Raw genomic sequence first — 22,541 nt, 5'->3', positions numbered from 1 at the left:
GGTTTATGTCTGGAGAAGGCCAAAAGAAGCCTACTGTCCTGATTGCATGATTCCAATGGTTAAGCATGGATGCGAAAGTGTGATGGTGTGGGCAGCCATATCGTGGTATTCTGCTGGTCCCATCATTACTCTCAAAGACCGTATTACAGCCGATGATTATGTGAACAGTTTAGGTGATCAGGTGCACCCCATGATTCACATGTTGTTACCTAACAGTGACGCCATATTTCAGGATGATAATGCACCCATTTACACAGCCAGGATAGGCTGGAGCATGCAACTGATCTACAGTGTCTTCCCTGGCCAGCACAGTCTGCAGACTTGAACATTATCGGACTCTTGTGGGTGTCATTGGAGTGCAGACTCCGGAGCAGATTTCTGCCTCCCTCATCACTACAGGATTTAGAAGGGGTTTTGATCGAAGAGTGGCATAACATTCTACTGGAGACTGGACAATCATTATGTGCCACTATTCGAAGAAGAATCGCAGCTGTATTGTGGGCAAGGGTCCAACCCCTTATTAATAAACCATTCCGAAGTATGTACAGGTGTTCACATTATTTTGCCTATCCCCTATATGTAGACATGAAGAATATAGATTTAAGTATTAATAACATTTGTTTTTTTAAAAAAGCTTTAAGAGTTTTCACATAAAAAATTCAGAGGCATTACTTTCAGCACACAAGTCAAGTATCCTGACTAAAAACTTAGATTATGGCATCCAAAATGACCTTTATGGAATAGGAGCTGCAACATCACACCCAAATGTAAATCCTATGGTGATTTTGCAATACCATGGCTGACTTCCAAAGTAAGAATTTTGTAAGCAGCATAAAAAAAGAATTGGACTGGTTGCAATTAACTATAACAAGCTGCTGTATGTCTGATGTGGCTGTGGTGGAAATGAGAGCTGTGGATTTACAAACCATAGATGGACTTGATGGAGGAGGGGGGAAGGGGGGGGGGGTTAGAGAAGGGGAGAGGGAGAGAGAGAAAACCACTGTAGTAATTTTAGTCAGATTTTAGGCAGAATTAGAAATGGTGTATTTTGAGTTCAGGTTATTTTTAAAGCTAAAGCAGGGACATATGTTTCCAGTCAGGGCCATATAGACCCTAAATAGTGGAGGTATGCTGTGCCACAACTACAGGCACAGATTATTGTACAGTAAAACTCCCATTTTTACACTTTTCAGTGATTTGACCTAAGAAAGTGTGAAATACAGGAAAGCATGGGAAACACAATAAAAACGAATAAATTACTGTTACTGTCATTCTCTTTATATTGTTAAAATATGAACTGAAAACAAAATAAGTATTTAAAAAATCTGAAATCCTTAATTGTTTTTGTTTCTTTCTAATAACAATTAACTCTACTTCTCTCCCCATAGTGTACAAAGCATCAAATGCATTATCACCACAAGATGTGCTACAGATGTACCGCCTCAAAGTGTTGATAGCTTCCCTACTGCTTGTCACAACTAGTTCTTGGTCATTGTGTTCATCATCTTCTTCACCAATCACCTCTCTCTTCTCTTCAAAATGTTTGGTAATGATGCTACCTACTGTTGGTACCTCTGAAGTGATGACTGAAGCATCAACACAGGTACTCTTGAAATGAAATGTAGATGATGTGCAGATGATATAACTACTGCAGAAAAATCTGTAGACTCAGAAAAATCTTCTTCAGTGGTTCCTGTGTGTTTTCTGTGAACTTAAATCCTGCTTTCGTGAAACAGTTAGAAATAGTTAAAGTAGTCAAATCCATTCATGCTTTGGCCATTCTCTGCTTACTCAGTTCTGCACGGTTGCATTTCTCACCTTCAAAACATAAGGTCTTATTTACTAGATAATATGTTACAAAGAAAGACCATTTTTGTCAACATTAAAAATATTTATACTCTTTAAAGATTTTTGCAGTTCTGTTTTCCTTTGGTCCACAGTTCAACTGTCAACACTGAGACTTTCACCACACAGTTGGTTGCAAACAATGTTATGATGAGTTTTGAATCAGTCGATCCAACCATTTGATCAGTGATTCCCATTTTTGCAGCAAACAGCACCTTTTCTCTCAGTATCTTGCTATCAAATGGAATTCCTGGTGCTCCTGTGCTAACAAACCATTCTGCAGTGAGTTTATCCAAACGATCATATGCTGATGGTTGAATGTAGTTATGCTTTTTTGCCATGGAATCAGACTGTTGCACATTGGCTTCAATGTTTTCTCACTGTCGTATTCAGAGTGGAAGCGAAAATTCTTAGGTCCATCGCTAATTGAATTTGTGATCCAAAACTCGGATCTACATGTTGTAGAACCATCATTTATTTCGTTCACAGAAATACATTTCCTATCTTTCTGATCATTTCATTCATAGGCACTGATTGAAATTGTTACAGAGCATGACTTTTACACTAGTGATTATCTTATTATTACTGGTACAGTACTATTTTTTTGGTATCATTGTTAGAATTACAGCTCCATAGTCACGTTCAAAGAAGCAGTCACTGTTAGTAAAAGGTAGAATATAACTTTTACCAACTACTGGTAGTGAAGTTTAATCTAATGGTGCATTTTGTTTCATAATTATTAATTAAATATGCCGTAATCATTTTTAGTTTTTGGCAACAAGAAGTCTTCTTGCATAGCTGAGGAGCGCCAGAACAAAAACCGATAAATCCGCATTTCCCGTTAATACAGAAAGTAACAAATAGTGATCTCTAAATGGCTCCACAAGCTATAAAAAGAAGAAACACATCATAAAACACTTGATGTCGCATTGTGCTGAAAATTATTTTGTGGCAGCGTATATTAATCCCGTATCTCCCCCCTACAGCTCAAACACGCGAATACAGCAAAAGTGGATATATCGGGTCTTGTTCTGGCGCTCCTCAGTTCTTTTTGTGACATGTTGGCACAATTTGGAACATCTCCTATTGACTATTTTAGGTTTTCAATTGTGGCAACTGGAAACAATTGGACAGTAATAACTCAAGTTGCAACCTTCATTCTGTTCATTGCATTGAGTTACAACAGCTTTAATTTATTTTCACAGTTGTGTATAGAACAAGCATACGTGTGCGTGCATGTTATTTGTGTGTGTCTGTGTTTGTGTTTGTTTGTTTGTTTGTTTGTTTGTGGGTGCGTGTGCGCGCCTGTGTGGGATACACACAGCCACTACCTTTGTGATAATCACAAAGGCAGTGGCTGAGGGTTGACACAAATAAATGCGCACACGAGTTTCCCTTTTAGTTATCTATAGTTTGTTGCCGACAAGATCACTAGGTTCAGGGATGTCCTGGGTGAGAAAGAGGGTGGACATTGTCATGTTACTGAGCATCTTGAAGAGGAATGTTTATATCCGACATCAGCTTGTACCAGCTGAAAGACTGCGCACCTGGTATAAATTAGCATATTTCATGCAAATGTAATGACAATTCGTGAAACCCCATTATATAGAAGGCTGTCTTCAAAAGCAGTGTATATTTGTGTATATGACTGTGAAATTAAATTAAAATGTTGTAATACATCGCAATGAGCACAAGGTAGGTTGTTACTAGAGTCACGATCATCAGATCGTGATTATCGTTAAGACAATATCATGGTATACTTTCTCACTCTTCCAAAAATTGTGAACCTATAATACAGGTGGTCATGATCCCAATGTGCTGACAGCAAAAATATTGCTTATTGTGCTAACTTTACATTATGTGATAATAACTTTGTCAGCATTTGTGCTTTGTTCCATATCTGACTTTGAGTAGGAATACAACACACTTTTTGCAGAAATCTGTGTGAAAATAAATGTTAAAGGTTGTGATAATGTGAAAGCAAACTTAAAATGTGGAAATGTTGTAGCAAGGAATTGGTAATGGTGGGAAAGCATTGTATTGAAAGAATAAGACTTACGTTGAGGCTGACTGAAATGAACATAAAAAGCAGGAAAATGTAAAACGTGGGTATGTAAAAAATGGGGTTTTACTGTATATCCTCTGGTATATTTATCTACATGGTAGACATTCCCTCTTTCTGTCTGCAGCCTGAAAGCTTTATTCACAAAATGTTTTATAACTCTTATTGGTAGCAATATATTACAGAAATTTTAGAGAAAGAGCAGGTATGGACAAGTTCTATAATGTTCAGTACACACATTGCCTAATGTGGAAGGGAAGATTGATATTAAAAGACAGAAACATGTTGGATTGTTTTTTTTTTTTATTTGTTGATGTCATTTGTTGGATCAGTTCAGATTTTGACTGTTACGGAGGGACCAGAAAATGTAGCATCTATTTTTTTGTAGAATTCACATTTATTTCACATATATTTTTTGCAAAATTCTAGTGAATTTTTGTCAAAATTTGCATCAAATTTTTTTTTGTTTGTAATTCATTGGAGACACAATTAAAAGGTTGTCATGCTACATGAGTGAAGACAGACAAAGCCTTAGTTCTTTGAAATTGACTGCTAGAACAAGTGCTGATGGGGAACTTTTGGACTGAAATGTTTGCTTTTGCAAAAACTTTAACACCCTTTTCTTCCAAAATGGATTTTTCTTCATTTGGGTGTATTTAATGTTTAAGGAAGATTGCTTTGTTGAAAAGCAGCAGCATCATTTTCCCCGCCAGGGGACAGAATGCGCCTCTGACGGACAGTGTTTCTGCGCATTATCTGACTTTTCCCCACCCAATTCAATGATTACAAAATCGGCAGACTATTAATTCGATCTTTCATGGGTATTTATAGCTGTGCAACCCATGCTTTACAACGCCACAGGTAGAACTGACAAGTCAGTTAGCATACAAGTAGAACCGAACGTATCTTAACTCCGTTTTAACTTTAGGGGGAGAATTTCAGTGCAGTTGAAAAACTTAACAGATTTTGTTTTCTAAATGCTGTAGCACAGATTGCAGGCACGATAGGCTATAGTGGCAGTGGTAAACAGATGAGAATTTTGACTGCCAGAGGTGAGAGGTGCAGCCTACAACAGACCTAACACATTGTCACAGGGATCGCTGCTTTCTTCTGGTGTTGTAAATATCATAATCGAAATCTGTGATGGACCAGGATTAGTCGGTTCACATATTTCAAAATAAGAAAAGAAAATGATGAGCAACGCACAAGACACAGCAATCTGAGGTGGCCACCATGCAGTTGCTTCTTGAGGTGAGCAATTAACAACGTAGTTGAGGCCCAACCTCTAGCGGAATTCAGTGCAACCACAATTCAAAAATCCACCAACTAATTTGGCATGTTAAAAGTGTGTATAACATGATATGTCTCATGGCTGCGTACTACATTGCATTATGTGGTGTGTATCTTCACTGGAGCACCAAAGAAACTGGTATAGGCATGCTTATTCAAATACAGAGATGTATAAACAGGCAGAATATGGCACTGCAGTTCCCAACGTCTTTATAAGACAACAAGTGTATGGTGCAGTTGTTAGGTTGTTTACTGCTATTACAATGGAAGGTTGTGAAGACTTTAGTGAGTCTGAATGTGGTGTTAGAGTTGGCGCACGAGCGATGGGACGCAGCACCTCAGAAGTAACGATGAAGTGGGAATTTTCCCGTACGAACATTTCATGAGTGTACAGTGAATATCAGGAATCCAGTAAAAAATCAAATCTCAAACCTCGCTGTGGCCGGAAAAAGATCCTGCAAGAACGGGATCACCGATGACTTAAGAGCACCATTCAACATGACAGAAGTGCAATGCTTCTGCAAATTCCTGCAGATTTCAATGCTGGGCCATCAAAAAATTTCGGCGTGTTAACCATTCAATGAAACATCACCGATATGGGCTTTCGGAGTCAAAGGCCCACTCCTGTACCCTTGGTGACTGCATGACACAAAGCTTTACACCTCCTCTGGGCCCATCGACACAGACATTGGACTATTGATGACTGGAAACGTGTTGCATGGTCAGACAAGTCTCATTTCAAATTGTGTCCAGCTGATGGATGTATATGGGTATGGAGACAACCTCATGAATCCAAGGACCCTGCATGTCAGCAGGGGACTGTTCAAACTGGTGGAGGTTCTGTAATGGTGTGGGGCACAAGCAGTTGGAGTGATATGGAATCCCTGATACTTCTAGATATGACTCTTAACAGGTGACACATAAGCAAGCACACTGTCAGATCACCTGCATCCATTCATATCATTTGTGCATTCTGATGGACTTGGGCATTTCCAGCAGGACATTGTAAAATCCCACATATCCAGAACTACTACAGAGTGGCCCCAGGAACGCTCTTCTGAGTTTAAACACTTCCGCCGGCCACCAAACTCCCCAAACATGAACATTATAGAGCATATCTGGGATGCCTTGCAACATGCTGTTTAGAAGAGATCTCCACCCTCTCTTACTCTTACTGGGTTTAAGAACAGCCCAGTAGGATTCATTTTGTCAGTTCCCTCAAGCACTGCTTCAAACATTGCTCGAGTCCATGCCACATCGTGTTGCGACACTTTCACGTGCTTGCAGGGCCTCTACGTGATATTAGGCATGTGTAACAGTTTCTTTGGCTCTTCAGTGTAAATGGACTATTTAACATGCACAATTGGCATGGCACCAGATCATTGAGCACACTGATATGTTGTTGTGTTCGTACACTTTTTATTTTGCACACAGTTTCTTATGCACATTATCTTTCCAAATTGGGCTTAGCCAGATGATGTGCAATACCAGTAACTGAAAATTGGTTGAATTTTAATTATTTATATGCAGAAAATAAAGCTATTCCAAACTATCTCTGATAAACTTCATCTGTATACAATTCGCAATGAAATAGCGTCAATTAAGTGATATTGCATTTTGAGGCTGAATTCACATCTGTTTTGCATTTATCACATAATGCAAATTTTACCAGTACCTACTATGGAATAGAAACTGAAGGTGACATAAAGTATTTTCTACTAATATTTTGAGGGCTATCAATTGACGATAATCTGAATAGTTCTTTCATTGTGGTTAAATGGATTTTAAATTGAAGTAAAATAATTGCAGGTTGTTCTGGAGTAAATTGCATTCTGATGGAAACTATTTCATATCCAGCTAAGCCTGTGGTGTGAACTTACAGTTTTTAGTAGTGGTGTTTTTCTAAATTTGTCACACATACACAAACTTGTTTTGCTGAAAAAGTCTTCAGCATTTACTGATAACCTTTAAAGTTTGCCACCACTGTTCTGACAAGGAAGCATACCCACCCGCCATCACTGATTTCCTCCAAATTTGTGGTATTTGCAGAACTTGGCCATAAATGAAAGTGAGAGAAGTGGGAGATCCACAGATGGCCTAATGTTTAGAAAAAAAATAGCATTTTTGGTGCAGTTTGGCTGGTGCATGAGCCATTTATGTTAGCATTGGTTCCAGGCAGCAGCTGGCACAATGGAAATATTGCAGATTGATAATGCGAAGGTTGTTCTGCAGATAAACCAAAGTAATGCTCAAAATATTGTATTTATTAATGTTATCATGAAACACATGAAAGGAAAGCCCTACAAAAATTTGAGGTTGCAAATAAATTTGCAGGAAGGGATTGTAAGGCATATGTGAGAACTTTGTACATCAAATTAGATACTTTTATTATTTTACAGTTGACGATTTACATCTGCTGCGGTGATAATCATTGTAAAAACAGGGAAGCAGTAATTTACAGTTACTTGTTTCTTTTTTAAAAGTTTCTGTAGAAAAACAGACTTTGTTTACATTTATGAAAGATTCTCTCTCATGGCACAGTTTAGCAGTAAACTGTACGTTATGCATCATTTTGCCAAATATTGGCAAGGATAGCCGGTGATGTACAATGAAATGTACTGTATTTTGGTGCAGTACCCTTGGGATGTAATATCTTTATCTCTCTCTTTATGAGGTGTTAGCAGTTTTCAAGCTTTATCAAATTCTTTCCCAGGTGATAGAAATAGACATTGCTGGTTTGCGGTAGTTGGTGCATTTGGGGGGGGGGGGGGGGGAATTTCTAGAATAAAGTTGTTCTCTTTCATCACTTCAGTCAAACACTATGGTATAAATGTGTTTTAAGTTTCCCAGGTTTTTATGAAGTAATGACAATGTTTTTTTTTTTGTTTTTTTGTTTTTTTTTTAATTTATTTTGCCACATACTCATCCACCTTTATTTGAGTCTTACATTGAAAATTTTCCTTTTCATGTTTTTTATAAAAATAATAATAAATGCAATATATTTAGCATTATTTCTGTTTATTTGCAGTGGAACTAACACAAAAATGGAAAATAAAAAAAGTTCCACTTTGAAATTTGACCTAGTTCTCTTGTATTAGCATTATGTACTCTTTACATTGTGCCAGCTGCTACCTGGAACCTACACGAACATAAATAGCTCATTCCATGCCTGTCCTGTGCAGAAAATGTTCTTTCTTGTAAACAGATCTGTTACAGGCATCCAGATAACTTCACAATGACACTTAGAGTGAATCTCATTTGAACCATTATTTTTGTTAACTACAATGAACACTCTCCTGCCTCTGGCATATAATGTCGTTTCAATGTACATTCTATGACTTGGTAAATACTCAGAGCTTTCTGTTTCCTGTTTCAGCCACAATAATATAAGTGCAACAAATTTCCAGGAGGGCAGTAAAGTTAGGAACTTTGTTACGATTATTTTGACAATTTATTGACAAAGTTTTGACCTTCAAAGTGTCTTTACTCTGAACGCGACCTGGTTTCGCACTCTGTGTGTCAACGGGTGAGTGTTCATCAAAGTACCTCAAACTGCCACGTAGCTTAAAAAAACCCTTCTCCACTCCACAATTACTTTGTGTTGTGCACCCTTGACCTATCGTGGGAAATCCTACTACTCTCCATCCAATAATGCAGATCCAGAGATCTGCAGCCAAGACCGTCACAGTCAACGAAGCCTTTGGTTGAGACCCTCCACTTGGCTCCGAACCAAAGGATCCCAATCAACTCTGGGAACAATGCTGCAGACTGCGAGCTTTACTTCCACCCCCAATGTGAGGCCTTCAGAACTTCTACCAGCTGTCCACATGAACTGAGAATTACCGCAGAACCCAAGTGACAGGCATCAGTGGTGCTGACATAAGCCACAACTTGCGGATAGCTGTTCCCTGTTGCCATATGGACATACCAGCTTCTCTAGCTGCCAAATTCAGGAAAACTAAATGAGGTGGTGAGGTGACTATCTATGGAGGAGAGGCCACCACAGATGAAAACCCTCCATGGATGACAGTCACAAAGATATTGGGAATTCTCGTTAATGTCGTCATTGCCCAACCTTTCTGTGCACTAGTTGACTCAGGAGCTTCCTTTTCTGCAATGTCAAATGCTTATCATCAGCAGCTAAAGAAGACTACTACTTGTGATACCAAAGTGATTATGCTGAAGGTCACAAACAGGAAATACATCCAGCTGACAGGAACATGTATTGCAAGAATAATGATCAGTGACAAAATGCAGACCTTTGAATTTGTCATTTTAGCTGAATGTAGTCATGTTGTTCTCAGATGGGCCTTTGTGCAGACATCACATGTAGTGAGACTGTTCAAGATAGATGAAGCTATTCCAACAAGTGCACACAATAAAGATTGCTGTGGGTGGTTGTTTGCCATTGAAGATGACGTTATCCCGCCATCATCGAGATGAGTTCCAGTGATCAAAAAATTACTCGGGCTCACAAAAGGCATGTATGCTAGTGATGATCATATTCATTGTAGGTGCTCAAGAAAGCTTTGAATCACTAATTGTCCTGAGCAGGTATGTGCATAGGGGAGCTGAACCAGGGTAGCTTAGTGCCGTTGATGAGGAATCATACTTCATTATTACTGCAGACAACATATTGGAGGAAGCAACTATCAAACTGTCAGTAGGATCTGGCCTGACCAAGGAATGATGTGGGCAAGTGTTACCGATTCTGTGCCAATTTTCAGATGCTTTAAAATCTGGAGTGAAGAAGAGACGGACCAAATGACCCATGGTAAACTACTACCTTATCAGTACTGGTTATCATCTACCAGTACGCCAGCACTCATATGGGGAGCTGCTGGCTGAATCCAGGAGGAAGTCTTGAAGGTGCTGAAGGCTGGCATTATTCAGAGAGTCCTTGGGTGTCTCCTATTGTCCTTCTAAAGGAGGAGGATGGCACATGGCATTTTTGCTTTCATTGCCGTTGACTGATCAAGGGCGGAGGGGGGGGGGGGGTAGGGAATCCTCCCATTGCTTGAAAGGGTCCAAGTATTTGCCAAATATGGACATGCAGACAGGTTGCTAACAAATCAAGGTTGATGAAGCTGACTAGGATAGCCTGCCATCATAATTTTTGATGCCATGTACGAGTTCAGAGTTACACCATTGGGACTATGTAACACTCCAGTGATCTTCAGATGTATGGTGGATAGTCTGCTTTGACACCTTAAATGGATGACGTGTATTTGCTATGTAGATGACAATGCAATTTTTTTTGAAGACATCTGACAAAGGTGTGGAAGTGTGCTCAGACTGCAGGTCTTCACCTGAATTTTAAAAAGTTCCTTATTGTTGCCCAAGAAATAGAAATCTAGAGCACCTAGTGAATGGCAATGGAGTCCATTCTAATACGGAGAAAATAAGAGCTGACAGATTTTCTGACTCCTTGGCACATATGTGATGTGAGAAGTTTTATCAGAATGCACTCAACTACAGGCAATTCATAAAAGGTCTTCTGTACCAAGGCATGTCCCTTGCAACAACTACTACAGGGAGGTGCCAAGATTTACAGGAACAAAGTGCAAGAAAGCTCTTTTCTTGCCCTTACGGAAGCACTAACATCTTCTCCAGTTCCAGCATTGTATGACGAGAATGTCGAGACAGAACATCACAGTGGCACTAGGGTTTGGGATTGGGGCAGTTCTAGTTCAAATTCAGAAAGGTGCCAACTTGTGCTCCCAGATTACTGTCAAAGTGTGAGGTCAATTACTCTCTGCAACTGAGAAAGAGTGCCTTGCAGTCGTTAGGGCCATCAAAAGTTCCAGTTGTATTTGTTTGGCAAACCATTAGCCATAGTGATGGACCACCATTCTCTATGCTGTCTGACTAGCCTGAAGAATCTGTCATAATGACTAATGACTGAGGCTTTAGGAATCTCAAGGACACTGACTGTCTTGCAAGGAATTGTGTGTCAGAAAACAGCAGTGGGTATGAAATCTGTTATTGCTGTATTAAATAAAATTGCTGTTGAACAGAGGGAAGATCCAGCAATGCTCAAAACCATATGCCGTGAAGGTTGAAGAACTATCAGAGGAGAATTCCAATGAATAAATGTGACATTATATAAGAGTAACAATGATCCAGTGGGGCAGAAATGGTTGCATGTCATTCCAGCTCATCTACTGCCAGCTATCCTGAAGTTTTCCACAACACTCCAAAATCTAGTCACCTGAGATTCATGAAGACTCAAGACAGAATCAGATGCAAGTATCACTGGCGTGGTCTCTACGGATCTGCTAGATACTGTGTGAGCCACTGTAAGGAATGCCAACAATGGACGTATGTGCCACAAGGTAAATAGTCTGCAGTGATTGCCACCCACTATACTCTCACTAAAGCTATACTGACTACTGAAGCTCCAGAAATGGCAAATGTCTGTGTAGAAAGCATCATTTTGAAGCAAGGAGCACTCAGTGGGATGATCTCTGGTTGTGGAAAAGTTTTCCAGTTAAGACTAGTGTCAGAAGTAATTTAATATTGCGACATCGACTACAGGGTGGCAACTACCTACCACCCACAGAAGGGTGTCCTCAAACAACATGTTTGTAAGATGTTGGCAGGTATGCTCTTGATTTACGTTGATGTCGAACAGAGAAATTTGTATACAATACAGCCCAAAGTGACATTTGCATATAGTACAGCAAAGTGACGCTGCAGGTAGAACAGCAGTCTTCCTGTTCCACAGTTGTGAGAACAAAAAGACAATGGATACACTGTCACGTTTCCAATGGGTGATACTCGGGATGATTATGTGAAACCAGGGCCAATGAAGCAGGGCAATTGGCTTGTGTATGGACCCTGGACACCAAAGAGAAACATGGAGAGTACTGTAATGCCATGTATTGGCCAGTGAGGTACAGCGCGTGAGGCTTGGTGTGTGGAAAGGAACACTATTGGAAATTTTACTAAAGTGCTACTTTGTATTGCACAGTTTCCTTCGTCGCTTGTTGAACATTGCATCTCAAAGGTAGCCAATGAAAACCTTGTAACACTATTTGGTTAAATTTTGCATGTGAAGGAAAAAAACTCTTTCTTAAAATAATAATAATAATAATAATAATAATAATAATAAAATTGACAGAGAAAGTTGCTACATTTGTAACTGTATAGTAAAGCCTAGCTATTGAAAGATTAGAGAAATCCATGTACTTTCAAATCACTTTTTGGCTGTGGAGTTACTGGTTACTGGAATTAAGTTGTCAGAGACAGATGGAATTATGAGGTTTTCATTGCCTGGTGTTGATACGAAGTTGAGGATTCTGACCTCCACCAAGAAGACAAAAGCACATAGACGTATTCCACATCCTCCGTATGATGCCCTATTACAGTCCAGAAGTGCAGATGAACACTGGGAGGTTCAAAGAAACTGAAAATCCTCTTGACTATTGTGAAGCTTTGACACGAGTGACCCTCGTATTTATGATTTATGGAAAGTTCTTGAAATATCTTAAGTTTGTATACTCTGGAATATTCTGTGTTTGTATAAATATCAGCATTCTGTAACATTCAGTGTTTGTATGAATAGCTGCACTCCCGTTCACGAGCTCATTTCTGTTCTGTCCATGTGGTGGTGTTAGTAATAAACATGCTTTCAGTGCTAAGAATTGTACTTCATTGTGACCCTGCCTTTGGATTTGGACTTGATTATGGTTTTGACATGAAAATATAAATAAGTTTCGTACATCTTCCTCTCTTCATTTACTGGTATAGTAAATATTATTATTTCTTCTGTACATGTGATAATTCATACTTAGTAGGATGTTTCACGCTACAGTTGTTCTCATATCTGTCTCTGCGGAGAGCAAAGTGGTTGAAATAGTGGATCAGCATACATACTGGTATAGCCTTCTGTCTTCTGTGCGTCCATCACTATATTCGTCACTTATTGTCACATTTTTAGCTGTGAATGGTACCCGTAATTATTCTTTGTAATGAATAGACCTTCTAGCAGATAGGGAGTTGAGAGATTGTATAGTTCTTCTTTCATTTTTGAAGTATTCTATTTTTGTGAGACGAAATGATTGTATATATAGATGAAAATTTAAACTAGAAGAAATTTGTCATGGAACTTTTGACACACGCAAGCCAATAAATCTTGTTATTCTCGTGATTAATAGCCTCAATAACAAAGGAAACAATGTCACAAGATAGTTTGCCAGTTTCTACTCATTAATGATTGCATGAAAGGAAACAGTAAAAATGAAAGCTGATGCTCATCCAAAATGGCCTTGTATGTGCTTCTTCAAGGAGTTAGGGATTGTAATTACTGCTTCACAGATGTATGTCTGGTAATAAAATTTGACACAATAAGCGAACTAATTTAACAACAATGTTGTACAAAATGACAACACAAAAATTAAAAATTACCTTCATTATTTATTATTATAGCAGTTGCTGGCTCAGAGCTGTGCAGTATGCAATTACGAAAATCTTTGATCATTTACCCAATAGAAAAGTATCAGACCATTTGCAAAGTAAATTTAAATCTAAAGGAAATTCAGCTACATATATTTGACAGATTAAAACAACCAGTAAACAGTAAAGCAAAAGTTGATGAATAGATGAAAAGACATGGGGGAAGAGGCTTGGCTGGGGGTTAGCACAGGCGTAGATGAGTATTTTGCAAACCTTCCAGAACTACACTTAAGGAAAAGACTGTAATCACTGGAAAAACCTGGGGCACAGTGCTTTTAACTAAAAGAAACTGACAAAAAATAAATGCACTTTGATCTTTGCAGATGATTCTATCATGCTAATAAGTTAATGTGGAGGCTGATATTTTTTTGATATCTTTATTACAGCTAACATATTTATCCTTAGTGGTTGCCTCACACGATTTTTTTGGTACTTCTTTCATTGGCAAATATCAAGCAGGTTTTAGGAAAAGTATATCCTTTGTGGAACAAATTCTCAATTTAAGTCTTAAAAATCTGCAAGACAGACGAACTGTGATCATCTTTGTAGACTTCAAAACAGCATATGATTCAATAGATAGGGTACACTGTTTAATATACAGAAAGAGTTTAAAGTTGATAGAAAGACCACACAGTTGATTAAACACTTTTGATATAAAAACTGGTCTGACAGGGAGATTGGTATCCCCCTCACTGTCCAGTCTTATAACAGAAAAAGAAGTATGTCCGGAGAAGGGTCTTAAGGGATGGGAAAGACCCATTGTAGTTTAATAGCTGTTTTTGGAATCAACAATGTAAACAAAGAGAGCTTTATGACAGATTCAAGAGCTTTCAAAACTTGTATGACAAACGAAAAGCTGAATGAAGTGAAAATGAACACAAGGAGAGCAGTGAAGGAAGCTTTCAATCACTTCTAAAGTAAAATTTTGTCAACTGATCTGAGCAACAACCCTAAGAGGTTTTGGTCTGATATAAAATCAGTAAATGGTTCAAAATAATCTGTTTAGTCACTCGTTGACCCTAATGACACTGAAACGAAAAATGACGAGGGAAGGCTGAAGTACTGAATTCGCTCTTCTGAAATTGTTTCATGGCGGGAGACTGTAATGTGGTGTCCCCTTCCAATCATCATATAAATCTTTGAAATGGCAGATACGAGATAACTGATCACAGAATAGAAAAAAAATTAAAATTGTGTTGTTGTAGAAAGGTATCAGGACCAGATGAAACACCTGTAAGATTCTACAGAGATTATGTGAAATAACTTACTCCCTTTCTAGCAGTAGTTCATTGTAGGTTACTGGAGCAATGAAGGGTATCTTGTGACTGGAAAGAAACAGAGGTCATTCACGTTTTCAAGAAGGGCCATAGAACAGATGAACATGATTATAGGCCTATATCATGGACGTCAATCTGTTTTAGAATTATTATCATGTATTATGACATTTGTGGAGAACGAAAATCTCCTCTATTTAAGTCAACATGGATCCTGCAAACAGAGATCGTGAGAAACTCGGCTTGCTCTGTTCCTCTAAGAGATCCACGGAACTGTTGACCTCGGCACACAGGGTGATGCTGTGTTCCTTGGACTCGTGAAGACATTTGACATTGTCCCTCACTGTAGATTTGTGACTGGATTCAAGACTTCCTCACATGTAGAACTCAACATGTTGCTCTTAATAGAACAAAATAGACAGATGTATAGGTAATTTCCAGACCACCCCAAGCAAGTGTGATAGGACAGTTGCTGTTCATGACGTATATAAATGATCCAGCAGAAAGTGTCACAAGCTCTTTAAGGCTTTTTGCAGATGATGCAGTTGTCAACAAGAAGGTTTCAACGCCAGAAGACGGTAACAACTTGCAGAAGGATGTACAGAGGACTGTTGAACAGTGCAGGGACTTGCCGTAGACTCTGAACATAAATAAATGTGAAATATTGTACATACATAGGAAAAGAACTCCACTACTGTACAAATTTCTGGACACAGTAACCACCATAAGATATCTAGGAGTATCTGTTGAGAGCAACCTTAAGTGGAATACCCAAATAAAACAAATAGTTGGAAAGGCAGATCTCAGAATTAGGTTCGTAGAAAGAATATTGAGGAAATGTAATTAATTTACTGAACAAGTGCCTTACAAGACACTTGTTCAACGAATTCTTGACTATTATCAATCGTGTGTTACATTGCCAAATCCTAAGTTTATTTTGTTTGCAGATGATACAAACAATGCAATAAGTAGCAAGTCAAGTACAGATTTAGAAATAGCTGCTAATCAAATTTTCACTGACCTTAATAAGTGGTTTAAAGCTAATTCACTGTCATTAAACTTTGAGAAGACCCACTATATGCAGCTCACAACCTGTAAGAGATTTCCTTCCAGTATGTGTATAACATATGGAGACATGCAGATCGAAGAGGTTGAGAGTGTTAAATTTCTGTGGTTACAACTCGATAATAAATTCAGTTGGGAAGGGCATACCACAGAATTGCTTAAGCACCTAAACGAGTCTGTATTTGCTGTGAGAATGATGTCAGGTGTGGGAGATATAAATATATAAAAAAATTGCATACTTTGCTTACTTTCATTCTATTATGTCATATGGGATCATATTCTGGAGTAACTCATCAAACCGAGCAAAAGTTTTTAGGGTGCAAAAGCTTGTGGTAAGAATCATTTGTGGTGTAAATTGAAGAACATCATGTAGAAACCTGTTCAAGGAACTTTGTATTATACTCACTGCTTCTCAGTATTTTTATTCCTTAATGAAATTTGTTGCAAGTAATACATCTCTATTTCCAACCAATAGCTCGATACATAGTATCAATACTAAGAATAAGAACAGTCTACATAAAGACCTAAAATCACTTTCCTTGGTCCAAAAAGGGGTCCAATATTCAGGAACACACATTTTCAATAAATTGCCAGCAACCTTTAAAAACTTGGTTTCAGATAAAGCACGGTTTGAACAGAATTTGAAAGAATTTTGATAGGCAACTCCTCCTACTCCATAGATGAGTATCTTAACAGAGACTGTTAAGTGAGCTTAAGTAAAAATAACTGTTAGATTTCAGTTTTGACAGGACTTGGTCACAACAGTCAAGATTAGGTATTTTGTGTATGATAAATTTATTAATAGTGTATAGCAGTGTTTCATTCTGACGGCATATTAATTCTATAAATATTAGCTGCTACAGTTTACTGAATTGTATTCACCTATTTTGACAATCTCCTGACAAATGATCAGGGTTGTAAGTATTATATTAAAGTGTTTTATGTTATACTTTCTGACATGGTACACACCCACAAAAATCATCTCATTTTTTGGGTTTAAGGAACGTAAACTGAATCTAATCTTATCAGTTAGGACTGATGGGGGTTGGGGGGAGGGGGAGAAGAGGGGGGGGGGGGGGAGGGGGAGAAGAGGGGGGGGGGAGAGAGAGAGAGAAGCACATTTCCGCATGTTATTGTTCAGTCAGCATGGAAGCGTTACAGAGCTGCTGGACAAACTTGTGGCAGATGCTACAAGAGAGGTGTTCTGTATCATGAAGGGGTTTACTAATTCAATTTTGGGAGAGTACTATCCAGGAAGAGTTAGCCCCACGTATATCTTCCTGCCACACACATTTTGCAAAATGACTATGAGAAAATTTGAGGAATTAGATCTGATATGGAGGCTTAACGACTATCATTCTTCCGACCTGCCATTTGCGAATGGAATAGAGGTGGGGCATCAGTTAATGTTACCAAAGGTACTCTTTGCCACACACTGACCTCTGGCTTGCAGAGTATAGATGTAGAAGTAGAAGTAAAAGAAATAATCATTGGCAGACTACGTGAAACTACAATTCTTTTATGATGATTGGCTGATGCAGACAATCTAGTAATCCTTTCAAATAATAGAGTAGATTAATTCCCTTGGATAACAGCATGAAATAACAGCTAAAAGTGGACTGAAAATTTCTCAAGAAAAAATCCAATACCTGGAAGGTTCTCCTCTGTGGACAAATCATGTTTTCACAATTTGGCAAAATATCTCAAGTATCCAGATTTAAATACCTATGAGAAATCATCCAGTGCTCAGGGTCAACTCTTGAAGCAAACAAAGAGGGGACCATGAAATTACTAAATGCTTATAGAATTACGTGGGATAGATGTAATGGAAAGTAAATATCTCATAATGCAGAATTAAAACATTACATTACAGTAGGCAACTGGAAGCATTATATGCATTGGATACTGTCATCATTGGAGGTAGATCTTTAACTAGAGACATAGAAAAAGAAGAAAGGAAAATACTAAGGATTTTTTTTTCTGGTTTGTATTGATGATGAAGTCTGGGTGAAGACAGTCATCTAATGAGTTATATCAAAATTGGGAGAAAATCTGACACTTTCAGGGAAAGGAGGTTGAAGTTTTATGGCAAAAATCAATGGCAATAGATTGGCCAAAAGGATTCTTACCTATGCCTTTTCAATGAAATTTGAAAACAATTAGGTACTTGAAATACAGGTAACAGGCATTACAAACAAAATTCTACAGGACACAGCTGCATTCAAAACTTTGACAAGGCATCAGTTTGAAGCCAAAACAAGTGTTACATGTGAGAGAACATGGACAGAAGATTATAAGAAAAATCATAGTGAGAAGATGAAGACGAAAGCAAATACATCAGTGTAAGTTCAAGTGTGCTCCTTAGCTGGGCATAATTGGGCATAATGGTGTAGAAAAAAAAATGCATATTGATCTAAAAAGCCCAGTCTTTCAGTACCTGGCCAAGAAAGTCTCTCTTTGCCCTCGTTTATTTATTTATTTATTCATTCTCAGTGTGTAAAAGTATCACTTCATGAGAGTATTGTACCATTAGAGGTAACATTTTTTAGCATAACTTGAGAAAATGCCCATTGCATAGCACAGTCACTTTCATCATTTCCCTTTCAACTTTTTTTCTGTGCATGGGATTTTAGGTCTAGGAGTAAAATTTTCATTAAACCAAAACCAGAAATTACGTACTAGCAAAACACCTGTAGGCTAAACAATGTAGAGATTTTCTTAATAGTCTAGTCACTACTTCCATTAAAGTGTATCCAGTGGCTTGGCATTCAGTTTGCTTGTTCTGAAAGTTTGAACCCAAAGCAAAAGGGCTGAAACTGTTCAGAACGTTAGCAGTTTGCCACAACTCTTAAGTGAATATGAAATATCCATTATTTTACTGCTCAAAATCACATCGTACTGCTAGCACAAGAAGAGTATAGGTGGCTACTTTGTGAATTTTTTTAGTCTTGAATACTGCAACAATACTGCTAGAATAGTTTGTGTATGATGGTTTGAACAATTATTCCCAAGACAATAGGAGATATTTTGTGAGTTGGCAGAACTAGACTCAGTGTATTAGAATATAAAAAAAAGAGAAATTGTAAACACTGTACACGCGACAGCAATCAAATTTGAGGTAGCGACTATGTCGACAAGATAAAACTCCAGTCATTGTAACAAATAGTACAGTTTAGTGAGATGCATCATGGGGACAACAACAGATGTTGTACGGGCAGTCTTCACCATAATCTAATGCAGGATGGGCATGGTAGCAGGTGATCAGTGTGGTCACTGAACTTATCATGTGCCACCATGTTGAAGGTGTATGCAAGTACTCCACCTGAATTGACTAATGCAGGCAAGAATGTTGATAACAAGAATCACAGTTTATGACAGTGGATACTTGGATGATAGTACTACAAATCGTTTGCATATTAAATGCGGAAAGATAAGTCAGCGGCTGCAATGTCGGGAACAACTGCCTTGGTACAAGGTGCTTTAGCGACTGTTGTTCACGTGTTCCTTGCATGTCACATGTCGTAGAGATTGGAACGTTCAGAGGAACAGCACCATGCGACACTCAGTATGTAAAGGAAGGTTCCCTGGAGTGGCAAGGCGTGATGTGTTAGTGGCAAGGTAGTAGTGTGTTTCACCAATAGCTCTCTCTCCAAGTAGATGAAGGAGCTAGCCTGGTTATACGACATAAATTGGACCCCTCACAAATGACATGGGAATGTACTGTCCATTTGCGTGCATTCATTTGTTGCTTACAGTATTCTGTAGGGTATTACAAGTTGCTTGTGAAACCCCCAGGTTACTAGATTTCATTATGCTGAGCATGTCTGTCATGTCATCGGGAGAGATGCACGCATCTCTGTGTCAACTCTGATGGGTCTCAATGACTTGGGGGCAGTGGCTGAGCAGTGGCAGTTTGACTTTGATCTGCCACACTTTGAACATCTCGTAGAGTTCATCTCACTTCACACTTCTGCCATAATTGGGGTAGATTTCTCTAATTATGCTTCTTCTGAGCACAGTTCATGTGGACACTGAAATGTGCCGTGTTCACATGCAGAAACATTATAGCAAAATTACACTACAGGTTGTGCGTGAGCATTTATGCCAAAGTACTTGAATATATCCTACTGTTGTATTCCTTTCCTTTAATGAATTAATCATTACAGATTTCATGTAAGTTTCATCTTTTATTCTAGGCACACTCAACATTGAAGAGTTTGGGAAGTTCCTTCATAAAAAGAATGAAATATTTACTGATTTCAATGAAATACGCAAAGAGATTGACAGAGAAACTGAAAAAGTAGCGGGATCAAATAAGGGCATCAATGCAAATCCTATCACTTTAAAAATTCATTCACCACATGTTGTGAATTTGACTCTTGTTGACCTACCTGGCCTTACAAAGGTAAGGGTAAAATGGCTGTGAGTTGTTCAGATATGTTGTTGTCTAGATATGTTAGTGGAACATATGTGCAAGAGAAGAAGCAGAATTATTTTAAACATTATACTACCTGTTGTGCCTGTACCAAATTGACTAAATTGTTAGGTGTCTTGTTGCTCTGCTTTTTACGATTTCTGATATTAAACATTTTTAATGTGACCACTTTTTCCACTCGCTAGGTCATTGTGATTTAGTATGGGCTCCTACTTCTGTGTGAATATAAATAACAATAATGTGAAGCTGAGTGTTGTAGCAACAAGTTCCAAAGTGTAATGAAGGTGTACTTCAGCTACAATCACTAATCTGCAAATAACTGAAAAGTCTGTTTTCTCCATAACATTTCTTATCTTTCTTGTTTGTTTTCTCAGAATCTGGCAACTTCACAAGAATTTTCTATTAGGTGCGACAGTGTCATTTTTTTCTTGTCAAGTTGCTTGCATTGCTTTTTAATCATTTTTGTTCCATCCATTGAAAGCCTTTAACAATAAGTAGGGAAAAAGTAAATAATGTAGTTTTTTTGAATTCTAGGTCTGGTAAAATCAACTCTTTTGTTACAGGTACCTGTTGGTGACCAACCGGAAGACATTGAAGTTCAGGTACGGGAGTTGGTCTTAAAATATATAAGTAATCCGAACTCAATAATATTAGCAGTTGTTACTGCTAATACTGATATGGCAACTAATGAGAGTCTGAAACTGGCAAAGGAATGTGACCCTGATGGACGGAGAACTTTGGCTGTAGTAACTAAACTGGATCTAATGGATGCAGGTATTTTGTTTATTTGAATTACTTCAGTGTATCTTAAGTTACAAATGTAATGTTTGTCTATGCTGCAGAAATATTTCACAGAAAAGTCCTTCCCAATTCAGGGAACTAAAGCAAGAATAAACACATCTGGAAAGTCTTGAGCTTTTGGTTGCCTTCCCTCAGTTCTGTCGTAGCACTGTTTGAAAATTCTCTTGTGGAATAAAAACTTCATTTCACAGTGCCTAGCTATTTTGTAGGTGGCCCAAAAACAGTTACTGGTTTCTTCACTTTGTACCTTCTCATTAGATGAAGTATAAATATTTTCATTACCTGTTTATTTGCATTACTTGAAATGCAGTAGAAGTCATGGTCCGAAGCTCTCTGAGAATGTTTGGGAGCTTTTAGCTTGTAAATTGTAGAAAATAATTAAATTTCCCGACTAAACTTTTGAAACTTTTTTGCCCTGCATCTGGATGCATGAAGTGGAATAAAGTGCCTCTTGGAAGCAACACATTTATAGGAAGTGAATATTTTGCTTCACTGATTGAATATTGCATTTATTAGTCGAGAAACTGAATGATTTTCCAGGTTACCAACTGATAAAACTGCCCTTAGGGGCCCAGCATTCAGTTGCTGGGAACAGGCTTGGTGGCCCGGAGTTCCATAGCTGGGGACTGGCAAGCGCCACCATTCCTATGTTCGCTGCACACTTCAGCAACCACAGTATGATGCAGCAGTGGAACATTGTGTGTCACGGGGACTGGGGATCTTGGCTTGACTGCTCGGATTGCAAGGATGGTAGAAACCTCTATAAAAAGAACCACTAAACCTCAAGGTGTGCAGCGCACCAATGAGATGTGTGGCTGTTGACGTCGAACAGTTGTTAGTGGGCAATCTCTGAGGTAACTACCAAATGTCAGTTGTACAGGGCTTACCTAGGTGTGTGGGGCACTGTGTAGGTGGACTTTTATTTCCATAGTTGCTCATGGGACTGAGATGGATTCTTCAACATTATCCTTCCTCCTCCCAGCAGAAAGCGTGAGCTCCTGGAAGGTACCAACACCCAATCTAACAAGAGACCTCATGTAGCTAGACCTCCCTACTCGGAACTGTTTCAGAACTCTATTCTGTACTGTAACAGAATACATGCTGTTAGTCATAATGTATTATTATTAGTTAAAAGGGAGGGGAGAAGCTTTGCCAAAGCCTCACATTTTATATTCAATTGGGTTTAGAGGAGATTGCAGGTACGTTAAAATCTGTTAAGCAGTTGCAAAATGGTACGCTGTTGATGGTGACCTCAACTTCCTTGCTTGTGACAGACCTGCAGAAAACCAAACACCATGGGGAGTATCCCACT

At 38.5% G+C, this 22,541-nt stretch overlaps 1 protein-coding gene across 5 annotated transcripts in view; it reads left to right on the top strand.

Moving 5' to 3' along the window:
- The window catches only part of LOC126469734 (dynamin-1-like protein), a 107,835-nt gene that overhangs the window by 25,211 nt on the left and 60,083 nt on the right, over positions 1-22,541 (top strand). For all 5 annotated transcript variants that reach the window (XM_050096938.1, XM_050096939.1, XM_050096936.1 and 2 more), the window contains exons 4-5: positions 20,190-20,398; positions 20,992-21,202. In XM_050096938.1, coding sequence (XP_049952895.1) covers positions 20,190-20,398; positions 20,992-21,202 — 420 coding nt within the window. The remainder of the gene's footprint in view (positions 1-20,189; positions 20,399-20,991; positions 21,203-22,541) is intronic.

Source organism: Schistocerca serialis, chromosome 3 (assembly GCF_023864345.2).
Source record: "Schistocerca serialis cubense isolate TAMUIC-IGC-003099 chromosome 3, iqSchSeri2.2, whole genome shotgun sequence".
NCBI lineage: Eukaryota > Metazoa > Arthropoda > Insecta > Orthoptera > Acrididae > Schistocerca > Schistocerca serialis.
This window is presented reverse-complemented; position numbering and strand designations above follow the sequence as displayed.